General features: G+C 44.0%; 1 protein-coding gene across 1 annotated transcript in view; it reads left to right on the top strand.

The window, feature by feature from the left end:
- Window positions 1-14,479, top strand: part of LOC311146332 (netrin-G1-like) — a gene marked incomplete at both ends in the record, with an annotated part of 183,454 nt that overhangs the window by 91,173 nt on the left and 77,802 nt on the right. The window contains one exon of the mRNA XM_084182817.1: window positions 8,463-9,106. Within this exon, the coding sequence (XP_084038943.1) occupies window positions 8,463-9,106 (644 nt within the window). The remainder of the gene's footprint in view (window positions 1-8,462; window positions 9,107-14,479) is intronic.

Below are 14,479 nucleotides of genomic sequence, written 5' to 3'. Positions count from 1 at the left end.
CCTACCAACAACTACCTACCTATTACTGTCCCTGAACCAACAACTACCTACCAACAACTACCTACCTATTTCTGTCCCTGAACCAACAACTACCTACATATTACTGTCCCTGAACCAACAACTACCTACCTTTTATTGGCTCTGAACCAACAACTACCTACATATTACTGTCCCTGAACCAACAACTACCTACCTATTCCTGTCCCTGAACCAACAACTACCTACCTATTACTGTCCCTGAACCAACAACTACATACCAACAATGACCTACCTATTACATTCCCCGAACCAACAACTACCTACCTATTACTGTCCCTGAACCAATTACTAGATACCTATTACTGTCCCTGAACCAACAACTACCTACCTATTACTGTCCCTGAACCAACAACTACATACCAACAATGACCTACCTATTACATTCCCTGAACCAACAACTACCTACCTATTACTGTCCCTGAACCAACAACTACATACCAAACATGACCTACCTATTACATTCCCTGAACCAACAACTACCTACCTATTACTGTCCCTGAACCAATTACTAGCTACCTATTACTGTCCCTGAACCAACAACTACCTACCTATTACTGTCCCTGAACCAACAACTGCCTACCTATAAGTGTCCCTGAACCAACAACTACCTACCTATTACTGTCCCTGAACCAACAACTACCTACCTTTTATTGGCTCTGAACCAACAACTACCTATATATTACTGTCCCTGAACCAACAACTACCTACCTATTACTGTCCCTGAACCAACAACTACCTACCTATTATTGACCCTGAACCAACAACTACCTACCAACAACTACCTACCTATTATTGACCCTGAACCAACAACTACCTACCTATTACTGTCCCTGAACCAACAACTACCTACCAACAACTACCTACCTATTATTGACCCTGAACCAACAACTACCTACCTATTACTGTCCCTGAACCAATAACTACCTACCTATTACTGTCCCTGAACCAACAACAACCTATATATTACTGTCCCTGAACCAATAACTACCTACCTATTACGTCTCTGAACCAACAACTACCTACCAACAACTACCTACCTATTACTGTCCATGAACGAACAACTACCTACCTATTACTGTCCCAGAACCAACAACTACCTACCAACAACTAGCTACATATTACTGTCTCTGAACCAACAACTACTTACCAACAACTACTTACTTTTTACTGTCCCTGAACCAACAACTACCTACCAACAAATACCTACCTATTACCCTCCCTGAACCAACAACTACCTACTTATTACTGTCCCTGAACCAAAAACTACCTACCAACAACTACCTACCTATTTCTGTCCTTGCACAAACAACTACCTACCTATTACTGTCCTTGAAACAACAACTACCTACCTTTTACTGTCCCTGAACCAACAACTACCTACCAATATCTACCTACTTATTTCTGTCCCTGAACCAACAACTACCTATCTATTACTGTCCCTGAACCAACAACTACCTACCTATTACTGTCCCTGAACCAACAACTACCTACCAATTACTGTCCTTGAACCAACAACTACCTATATATTACTGTCCCTGAACCAATAACTACTTACCTATTACATTTCTGAACCAGCAACTACCTACCAACAACTACCTACCTATTACGTCTCTGAACCAACAACTACCTACCAACAACTATTTACCTATTACTGTCCCTGAACCAACAACTACCTACCTATTATTGACCGTGAACCAACAACTACCTATATATTACTGTCCCTGAACCAATTACTACTTACCTATTACGTCTCTGAACCAGCAACTACCTACCAACAACTACCTACCTACTACGTCTCTGAACCAACAACTACCTACATATTACTGAACCTGAACCAACATCTACCTACCTATTACTGAACCTGAACCAACAACAACCTACCTATTACTGTCCCTGAACCAACAACTACCTACCTATTAATGTCCCTGAACCAACAACTACCTACCTATTACTGTCCCTGAACCAACAACTACCTACCTTTTATTGTCCCTGAACCAATAACTACCTACCTACAACTACCTACCTGTTTCTGTCCATGAGCCAACAACTACCTACCAATAACTACCTACATATTAATGTCCTTGAACGAACAACTACCTTCCATCAACTACCTACCTATTACTGTCCCTGAACCAACAACTACCTACCAACAACTACCTACCTATTACTGTCCCTCAACCACCAACTACCTACCAACAACTACCTTCCTATTACTGTCCCTGAACCAACAACTACCTACCAACAACTACCTACATATTACTGTCCTTGAACGAACAACTACCTACCAACAACTACCTACCTATTATTGTATCTTAACCAACAACTACCTACCTTTTACTGTCCCTGAACCAACAACTACCTACCAACAACTACCTTCCTATTACTGTCCCTGAAACAACAACTACCTACCTATTACTGTCCCTGAACCAATAACAACTACCTATTACGTCTCTGAACCAACAACTACCTACCAACAACTACCTACCTATTACTGTCCATGAACGAACAACTACCTACCTATTACTGTCCCAGAACCAACAACTACCTACCAACAACTAGCTACATATTACTGTCTCTGAACCAACAACTACTTACCAACAACTACTTACTTTTTACTGTCCCTGAACCAACAACTACCTACCAACAAATACCTACCTATTACCCTCCCTGAACCAACAACTACCTACTTATTACTGTCCCTGAACCAAAAACTACCTACCAACAACTACCTACCTATTTCTGTCCTTGCACAAACAACTACCTACCTATTACTGTCCTTGAAACAACAACTACCTACCTTTTACTGTCCCTGAACCAACAACTACCTACCAATATCTACCTACTTATTTCTGTCCCTGAACCAACAACTACCTATCTATTACTGTCCCTGAACCAACAACTACCTACCTATTACTGTCCCTGAACCAACAACTACCTACCAATTACTGTCCTTGAACCAACAACTACCTATATATTACTGTCCCTGAACCAATAACTACTTACCTATTACATTTCTGAACCAGCAACTACCTACCAACAACTACCTACCTATTACGTCTCTGAACCAACAACTACCTACCAACAACTATTTACCTATTACTGTCCCTGAACCAACAACTACCTACCTATTATTGACCGTGAACCAACAACTACCTATATATTACTGTCCCTGAACCAATTACTACTTACCTATTACGTCTCTGAACCAGCAACTACCTACCAACAACTACCTACCTACTACGTCTCTGAACCAACAACTACCTACATATTACTGAACCTGAACCAACATCTACCTACCTATTACTGAACCTGAACCAACAACAACCTACCTATTACTGTCCCTGAACCAACAACTACCTACCTATTACTGTCCCTGAACCAACAACTACCTACCTATTACTGTCCCTGAACCAACAACTACCTACCTTTTATTGTCCCTGAACCAATAACTACCTACCTACAACTACCTACCTGTTTCTGTCCATGAGCCAACAACTACCTACCAATAACTACCTACATATTAATGTCCTTGAACGAACAACTACCTTCCATCAACTACCTACCTATTACTGTCCCTGAACCAACAACTACCTACCAACAACTACCTACCTATTACTGTCCCTCAACCACCAACTACCTACCAACAACTACCTTCCTATTACTGTCCCTGAACCAACAACTACCTACCAACAACTACCTACATATTACTGTCCTTGAACGAACAACTACCTACCAACAACTACCTACCTATTATTGTATCTTAACCAACAACTACCTACCTTTTACTGTCCCTGAACCAACAACTACCTACCAACAACTACCTTCCTATTACTGTCCCTGAAACAACAACTACCTACCTATTACTGTCCCTGAACCAATAACAACTACCTACCAACAACTAGCTACCTATTATTGTCTCTGAACCAACAACTACCTACCAACAACTACCTACCTATTACTGTCCCTGAACCAACAACTACCTACCAACAACTACCTACCTATTTCTGTCCATCAACCAACAACTACCTACATATTACTGTCCCTGAACCAACAACTACCTACCTTTTATTGGCCCTGAACCAACAACTACCTACATATTACTGACCCTGAACCAACAACTACCTACCTATTACTGTCCCTGAACCAACAACTACCAACCAACAACTACCTACCTATTTCTGTCCCTGAACCAACAACTACCTACATATTACTGTCCCTGAACCAACAACTACCTACCTTTTATTGGCTCTGAACCAACAACTACCTACCAACAACTACCTACCTATTACTGTCCCTGAACCAACAACTATCTACCAACAACTACCTACCTATTTCTGTCCCTGAACCAACAACTACCTACATATTACTGTCCCTGAACGAACAACTACCTACCTTTTATTGGCTCTGAACCAACAACTACCTACATATTACTGTCCCTGAACCAACAACTACCTACCTATTCATGTCCCTGAACCAACAACTACCTACCTATTACTGTCCCTGAACCAACAACTACCTACCTATTACTGACCCTGAACCAACAACTACCTACCTTTTATTGGCTCTGAACCAACAACTACCTACCTATTACTGTCCCTGAACCAACAACTACCTACCTATTACTGTCCCTGAACCAACAACTACCTACCAACAACTACCTACCTATTACTGTCCCTGAACCAACAACTACCTACCTATTACTGTCCCTGAACCAACAACTACCTATATATTACTGTCCCTGAACCAACAACTACCTACCTATTACTGTCCCTGAACCAACAACTACCTACCTATTACTGTCCCTGAACCAACAACTACCTACCTATTACTGTCCCTGAACCAACAACTACCTACCTATTACTGTCCCTGAACCAACAACTACCTACCTATTACTGTCCCTGAACCAACAACTACCTACATATTACTATTTCTGTGTCACGACTTCCGCCGAGGCTGCCTCCCCTCCTTGTTCGGGCAGGTTTCGGCGTTCGGCGTCACCGGCTTACTAGCAACTGCCGATCCATTTATCATCACTCCATTTGTCTTGTCTTCAATCACACACACCTGGTCGTTATTCCCTCATTAGTCATTGTATAAGTGTTCCCTCTGCTTCCTTGTCTGTGTGGGTGATTGTGTAATGTGGAGGTTAGTGAAGCTCGGTGGAGCTCGTGTATTTTGTATCGACAGGAGTATTTCCTGTGTGCAATGTATTTTCCAGTGCGCCTGTTTTTGTGCATTTCTGCGTAAACCTGTATTTTGGGGATTAAAGCCTGTTCTTCTGTGATTTACCCTCCTGCGCCTGACTCCTTCAACACCACCTCATCACACTGAACCAACAACTACTTTCCTATTACTGTCCCTGAACCATCTTTCTATTGTCTCACATCCACTCCCTCCTCTGTCTCTCTCTCCCTCCATCTCTCTACTGTCTCTCACATCCACTCCCTCCTCTGTCTCTCTCTCTCCCTCCATCTCTCTACTGTCTCTCACATCCACTCCCTCCTCTGTCTCTCTCTCTCCCTCCATCTCTCTAGTCTCTCACATCCACTCCCTCCTCTGTCTCTCTCTCTCTCCCTCCATCTCTCTATAGTCTCTCACATCCACTCCCTCCTCTGTCTCTCTCTCTCTCCCTCCATCTCTCTATAGTCTCTCACATCCACTCCCTCCTCTGTCTCTCTCTCCCTCCATCTCTCTATTGTCTCTCACATCCACTCCTTCCTCTGTCTCTCTCTCTCCCTCCTCCTCTGACTGTCTTCCTCTCTCCCTCCTCCTCTGACTGTCTCCCTCTCTCCCTCCTCCTCTGACTGTCTCCCTCTCTCCCTCCTCCTCTGACCGTCTTCCTCTCTCCTTCGTCCTCTGACCGTCTCTGCCCCCTTGTTTTCTCTTATCTATCTCTTCCTTCCCCTGCTACCACTCCCTTCCTTCCTTCCATCTCTCTCTCATGTCTCAACGTAACTCTCTCTAATAAGAATGGTATCACCCAACACCTATTAGGTGGTAGTCATGGAAACAAAACCACTTACCACTTACCTCAGTCAGCCAACCCTACTGACCCAGGACACCACAGACATGTTCAGCCTTATCAGGTAGTCCTTATCCTTATCTAACATCAGTAGGAGCAGAGGCCAGGTGACATGTTCCCGATAACACACCAATGGGGCCTGGCTAGATAGGATCCTATCTTGAAGAATCTTGACTCTCATCTTGCAATGTATCAAATGTACTGATGTCCAAACATAACCATCTGAAATACAGGATGCCCAGTCCTTCGTGGGTAATGAATAAGCAGTCAAACCTGTATTTGAGTTCAACCTATTTCATTTATTTCCTGAAACAATATTGGTTGCAGCGTTATGAGTATTCTGTGCTGTAGTGAACATGCCTCTTGTTAAACATGAAGTCTGGTTTGAAATGTGTTGGATGTATCATAACCTCATAATCACACTGCCACAACAATAATGGTAAATACTGTTCACATTTTAAATAGCCAGCATTAGCATTCTGAAATTATGACAGGCTAGACTAGACGTTTATAGTTGATCAAAATCTCATCTGCTGCTGGCCTCAATGTTATATAGACTAGAGGTGAGATGAATGTCAATATGAGTGTGTTTAAAAACACTCTCTCTCATACACACAAACACACAACACACACACACACACACAGGTAGCACACAAACAAACATACTGAGAGTCGTGCTGGGGCTCGGTTGTGCAGGCAAAAATATGTATATCTCTCAGCTGTGTGTTTCATGAGAGGTAGTCATTGAGGATTCTTCTCCCATCTCCACTAGAGGAACAGCAGGAATATAAATCATACAGGCAATTTGGGTGGTAGAATCGACTAGAGACCTACCAGAGTGGTGGACAGAATACAGGACAGTATTATACTATGTAGAGGACAGGGGTGGATAGAATACAGGACAGTATTAGACTATGTAGAGGACAGGGGTGGATAGAATACAGGACTATATTATACTATGTAGAGGACAGGGGTGGATAGAATACAGGACAGTATTATACTATGTAGAGGACAGGGGTGGATAGAATACAGGACAGTATTATACTATGTAGAGGACAGGGGTGGATAGAATACAGGACAGTATTATACTATGTAGAGGACAGGGGTGGATAGAATACAGGACAGTATTATACTATGTAGAGGACAGGGGTGGATAGAATACAGGACCGTATTATACTATGTAGAGGACAGGGGTGGATAGAATACAGGACTGTATTATACTAAGTAGAGGACAGGGGTGGATAGAATACAGGACTATATTATACTATGTAGAGGACAGGGGTGGATAGAATACAGGACAGTATTAGACTATGTAGAGGACAGGGGTGGATAGAATACAGGACTATATTATACTAAGTAGAGGACAGGGGTGGACAGAATACAGGACAGTATTAGACTATGTAGAGGACAGGGGTGGACAGAATACAGGACAGTATTAGACTATGTAGAGGACAGGGGTGGATAGAATACAGGACTATATTATACTATGTAGAGGACAGGGGTGGATAGAATACAGGACTATATTATACTATGTAGAGGACAGGGGTGGATAGAATACAGGACTATATTATACTAAGTAGAGGACAGGGGTGGACAGAATACAGGACAGTATTAGACTATGTAGAGGACAGGGGTGGACAGAATACAGGACAGTATTAGACTATGTAGAGGACAGGGGTGGATAGAATACAGGACTATATTATACTATGTAGAGGACAGGGGTGGACAGAATACAGGACAGTATTAGACTATGTAGAGGACAGGGGTGGATAGAATACAGGACTATATTATACTATGTAGAGGACAGGGGTGGATAGAATACAGGACTATATTATACTATGTAGAGGAGAGGGGTGGATAGAATACAGGACTATATTATACTATGTAGAGGACAGGGGTGGACAGAATACAGGACAGTATTAGACTATGTAGAGGACAGGGGTGGACAGAATACAGGACAGTATTAGACTATGTAGAGGACAGGGGTGGATAGAATACAGGACTATATTATACTATGTAGAGGACAGGGGTGGATAGAATACAGGACTATATTATACTATGTAGAGGACAGGGGTGGATAGAATACAGGACAGTATTAGACTATGTAGAGGACAGGGGTTGATAGAATACAGGACAGTATTAGACTATGTAGAGGACAGGGGTGGATAGAATACAGGACTGTATTATACTAAGTAGCAGGGTTGTAATATTGTGCAGTTACACTTCTCTACCAGCAGTGGGCGACACCACTAGTGTACAGGTGTGTGAATGAGTACCTGAATGAGTCCCTGTCAGTCCAGAATAGATTGCAGATATGTTGAAACCCTGACCCAAATAGACACACTTAAATACCGGGTAAGTTAATAAGGTTTTAACTGCCTCTACCTCTATTTTCCCACAGGAAAACCCTTACATGTGCAACAACGAGTGTGACGCCACCACAGAAGAACTAGCCCACCCTCCAGAGCTCATGTTCGACTTCGAGGGCCGCAACCCCACAACCTTCTGGCAGTCCAGTTCCTGGAAGAAGTACCCCAAACCCCTGGAGGTCAACATCACTCTGTCCTGGAACAAGACCATCGAGTTGACCGACGACATCGTCCTCACCTTCGAGTCCGGCCGCCCTGAGCAGATGCTTCTGGAGAAATCGCTAGACTACGGTAAAACCTGGACCCCTTACCAGTTCTACGCTACCGACTGCCTCGACGCCTTCACCATGGAGCCCAAGACGGTCAACGAGCTGACCCAGCGAACCCTCCTCGACATCATCTGCACTGAGGACTACTCCCGTGGCTACGTGTGGAAGTACGATAAAACAGTCCGCTTCGAGATCAAGGACCGGTTTGCATTGTTCGCCGGGCTGCAGCTGTACAACATGGCGTCGCTGTACGGTCAACTGGACACCACCAGGAACCTCCGGGACTTCTTCACGGTGACGGACCTGAGGATACGGCTGCTGAAACCGGCCACCGGGTCCACCATGGTAGATGAAAACAACCTGTCCAGATACTTCTACGCCATCTCTGACATCAAGGTGCAGGGACGGTGAGAGAGATGGCTTATCTTTATTTGTTCGTTATTTCCCTTTACAGGTGTGTGTATATCTCTCTAGCATGCTAGCGATACCCATAGTCTTCCAGTCATTGTGCTAACGCTAGTTAGCATAGGCTTGCAAAACTACCTCTAACTTCCTTCATACTGGACACAGAGACATACAAATGGTATCCACTAGTTCATCTGACTCTGGGGCAGTGGTGTAAAGTACTTAAGTAAAAATACTTTAAAGTACTACTTAAGTAGTTTTTTTTTTGGTATCTGTACTTTACTTTACTATTTATATTTTTGACAACTTTTACTTTTACTTCACTACATTCCTAAAAACAATTATTTAATTTTTTACTCCATACATTTTCCCTGACACCCAAAAGTACTTGTTACATTTTGAATGCTTAGCAGGACAGAAAATGGTCCAATTGACACACTTATCAAGAGAACATCCCTGGTCATCCCAACTGCCTCTGATCTGGCGGAATCACTAAACACAAATGCTTTGTTTGTAAATGACGTCTGAGTGTTTGAATGTGCCCCTTTCTATCCGTAAAAAAAATTAAATAATGGTGCCCTCTGGTTTGTTTAATATAACGTAAGTATATTTTAGCGATTACATTTACTTTTGATACTTAAGTACATTTAAAACCAAATACTTTTAAACTTTCACTCAAGTAGTATTTTACTGGGTGACTTTCACTTTTACTTGAGTCATTTTCTATTAAGTCATCTTTACTTTTACTCAAGTATGACTGTTGGGTTTCCACCACTGCTCCGGGGAAGTAGATAAAGGGCGTCATTGCCAAAATTCCGAAGTAACCATTTAATATTCATCTATTGTATTGACAAGATGGTCGAGTGACCACTCTAACAATATAAATGTCCTCAAAGATGGAAGGCAGGCGGGAGAAGGCGAGATCATGTGGGTCCATTCTAGACAATGAGTGTTCCCGAGTAAGCACAGCGGTCTAAGTCACTGCATCTCAGTGCTTGAGGCGTCACTACAGAAACCCTGGTTCGATTCCATGCTGTATCACAACCGGCCGTGATTGGGAGTCCCATAGGGGCGGCACACAATTGGCCCAGCGTCGTCCGGGTTTGGCCGGTGTAGGCCATCATTGTAAATAAGAATTTGTTCTTAACTGACTTGCCTAGTTAAATAAAGGTAAAAAAAAAAAAGAAAAAAAAAAAGATATGCGTGTGAGCAACACTGATATAAAGTAGTACTTTCGAACTTCATGAAATGCCACGTGCGTCTACTTATTTCAGTGCATTTGTAACAACCTAACCATTACGAAGCTTCTATTCAATCAAACAAGCCTCACGTAGCAAATTAGCAATAAATACATTCCTCACTTCATGGTTTTATTTTGGGCACAGTAAACCCTAACCCTTCGCCTCTTTCTCTCTGTTAAAATCCTATGAGTGTTGATTCCTTTTGTATGAGCTGAATGCTCTATGTTGGCTGGGGACAGGGCCTGGATACACGGTTATGACCCCTGTAATTAACAGGTACGTCCCAAATGACACCCTATTCACCACATAGTGCACTATGGGCCTCCATAGGGCTCTGGTCAAAAGTAGTGCACTATGTAGGGAATAGAGTGTAATTTGGGGCTAAGCCGAGGGTTTAAATTTGACATCCATCTGCAGGAGACAGCCACGGTAACACACCCCAGCGAGCCTTAACTGTCTGATAAAATATTTCCGGTCATTGTTTCATCATGAGATTTCCAACGATTTAGAGAGATGATAAAACATAACACATATATTATTTTATAGCCCCATAGATGCATAATGATCCACCTGTGGATCATAAACACACTCCACAGCTGTTCACTGAATGAGAACGGTGTGTGTGTGTGTGTGTGTGTATGTGTGTGTGTGTGTTTTTGTGTGTGTGTGTGTGTGTATAGTTGGTTTATATGAGGATAACTACGCTCAGTAATGACTCGTCTGATTGGGCCTGGGTGAGTTGGAACAGTTTAGCTCCAAATTAGAATTCCGTCAGTCGACTTGGAATGGGAGATTACAACAATTAGAATGTTGGTTAATAGGGAGGAGACAAATCTGGTCACTAAGAGTGTTGTCTGCTGAGTAAATAGTTACCACTGGGGACATTAATAATCTCAGAGAACCTATAGGAGATAACATTACTGGAGCATTCCTCCTCTCTACTTCAACATTACTGGAACATTCCTCCTCTCTACTTCAACATTACTGGAGCATTCCTCCTCTCTACTTCAACATTCCTCCTCTCTACTTCAACATTACTGGAGCATTCCTCCTCTCTACTTCAACATTACTGGAGCATTCCTCCTCTCTACTTCAACATTACTGGGGCGGCAGGTAGCTTAGTGGGTAAGAGCGTTGTGCCAGTAACCGAAAGGTCGCTGGTTCTAATCCCCGAGCCGACTAGGTGAAAAATCTGTCGATGTGCCCTTAAGCAAGGCACTTAACCCTAATTGCTCCTGTAAGTCGCTCTGGATAAGAGCGTCTGCTAAATGACTAAAATGTAAATGTAAATGTACTTCAACATTACTGGAACATTCCTCCTCTCTACTTCAACATTACTGGAGCATTCCTCCTCTCTACTTCAACATTACTGGAACATTCCTCCTCTCTACTTCAACATTACTGGAACATTCCTCCTCTCTACTTCAACATTACTGGAACATTCCTCCTCTCTACTTCAACATTACTGGAACATTCCTCCTCTCTACTTCAACATTACTGGAGCATTCCTCCTCTCTACTTCAACATTACTGGAGCATTCCTCCTCTCTACTTCAACATTACTGGAGCATTCCTCCTCTCTACTTCAACATTACTGGAACATTCTTCCTCTCTACTTCAACATTACTGGAGCATTCCTCCTCTCTACTTCAACATTACTGGAACATTCCTCCTCTCTACTTCAACATTACTGGAACATTCCTCCTCTCTACTTCAACATTACTGGAACATTCCTCCTCTCTACTTCAACATTACTGGAGCATTCCTCCTCTCTACTTCAACATTACTGGAGCATTCCTCCTCTCTACTTCAACATTACTGGAACATTCCTCCTCTCTACTTCAACATTACTGGAGCATTCCTCCTCTCTACTTCAACATTCCTCCTCTCTACTTCAACATTACTGGAGCATTCCTCCTCTCTACTTCAACATTACTGGAGCATTCCTCCTCTCTACTTCAATATTACTCCTCTCTACTTCAACATTACTTCTCTCTACTTCAACATTACTGGAGAAGGCAGAACAGATAGAAGGTATTATAGGGTGTTGTACTGTTGCCTGTGGGTGTTTAGCTCAACACAGTGGGGACAGACACATCACTGAGGAGACAGACACATATTTTTATTTTACCCTTATTTTACCAGCTAAGTTGACTGAGAACACATTCTCATTTACAGCAACTACCTGGGGAATAGTTACAGGGGAGAGGAGGATGAATGAGCCAATTAGAAACTGGGGATGATTAGGTGGCGATGATGGTATGAAGGCCTGATTGGGAATTTAGCCAGGACACCGGGGTTAACTCCCCTACATTTACAATAAATGCCATGGGATCTTTATTAACCACAGAGGTCAGGACACCCGTTTGAAGTCCCATCCGAAAGACGGCACTCTACACAGGGTGATGTCCCCAATAACTGCCCTGGGGCATTGGGATCTCCTTAGACCAGAGGAAAGACTGCCTCCTACTGTTCCTCCAACACCACTTCCAGCAGCATCTGGTCTCCCACCCAGGGACCGACCTGGACTGACCCTGCATAGCTTCAGTGGCAAGCTAGCAGTGGGATTCAGGGTGGTATGCTGCTGGATGAGGGGACAGACACATCACTGAGGGGACAGACACATCACTGAGGGGACAGACACGTCACCGAGAGGACAGACACGTCACTGTGGGGACAGACACGTCACTGTGGGGACAGACACGTCACTGAGGGGACAGACACATCACTGAGGGGACAGACACGTCACTGTGGGGACAGACACGTCACTGAGGAGACAGACACATCACTGAGGAGACAGACACGTCACTGAGGGGACAGACACATCACTGAGGCAGAGAGGAGCTAGCAGAAAATATTAGTATAACAGAGGAACTAGACTGGAAGGTATTTTAGGGCTAGGCTGTTGGGTTGATGTAACTCCACAGGGCTAGGCTGTTGGGTTGATGTAACTCCACAGGGCTAGGCTGTTGGGGTGATGTAACTCCACAGGGCTGGGCTGTTGGGTTGATGTAACTCCACAGGGCTAGGCTGTTGGGGTGATGTAACTCCACAGGGCTAGGCTGTTGGGTTGATGTAACTCCACAGGGCTGGGCTGTTGGGTTGATGTAACTCCACAGGGCTAGGCTGTTGGGGTGATGTAACTCCACAGGGCTAGGCTGTTGGTGTGATGTAACTCCACAGGGCTGGGCTGTTGGGTTGATGTAACTCCACAGGGCTGGGCTGTTGGGGTGATGTAACTCCACAGGGCTAGGCTGTTGGGGTGATGTAACTCCACAGGGCTAGGCTGTTGGGGTGATGTAACTCCACAGGGCTGGGCTGTTGGGGTGATGTAACTCCACAGGGCTAGGCTGTTGGGGTGATGTAACTCCACAGGGCTAGGCTGTTGGGTTGATGTAACTCTACAGGGCTAGGCTGTTGGGGTGATGTAACTCCACAGGGCTAGGCTGTTGGTGTGATGTAACTCCACAGGGCTGGGCTGTTGGGTTGATGTAACTCCACAGGGCTGGGCTGTTGGGTTGATGTAACTCCACAGGGCTAGGCTGTTGGGGTGATGTAACTCCACAGGGCTAGGCTGTTGGGGTGATGTAACTCCACAGGGCTAGGCTGTTGGGGTGATGTAACTCCACAGGGCTAGGCTGTTGGGTTGATGTAACTCCACAGGGCTAGGCTGTTGGTGTGATGTAACTCCACAGGGCTAGGCTGTTGGGGTGATGTAACTCCACAGGGTTGGGCTGTTGGGGTGATGTAACTCCACAGGGCTAGGCTGTTGAGGTGATGTAACTCCACAGGGCTGGGCTTTTGGGTTGATGTAACTCCACAGGGCTAGGCTGTTGGGGTGATGTAACTCCACAGGGCTAGGCTGTTGGGGTGATGTAACACCACAGGGCTAGGCTGTTGGGGTGATGTAACTCCACAGGGCTAGGCTGTTGGGTTGATGTAACTCCACATGAGTTGGCTTTGTATGTCTAATGAAGAGTGTGTTGTTGTTATCTACGAGGTTGTATTTAACTTTTAATCTCAGAGTGCTCCAAGGCAGAGGAGAGGGATGTTTTTACACAATAAGTTCCTTCCTGAAGAGTTTGTTGTCGAAAAGAGAACAGTGCACCATAAGGTGATGATATACAATCTCGAT

This window comes from Coregonus lavaretus (genome assembly GCF_964263955.1).
Source record: "Coregonus lavaretus genome assembly, chromosome: 19".
Lineage (NCBI taxonomy): Eukaryota > Metazoa > Chordata > Actinopteri > Salmoniformes > Salmonidae > Coregonus > Coregonus lavaretus.
This window is presented reverse-complemented; position numbering and strand designations above follow the sequence as displayed.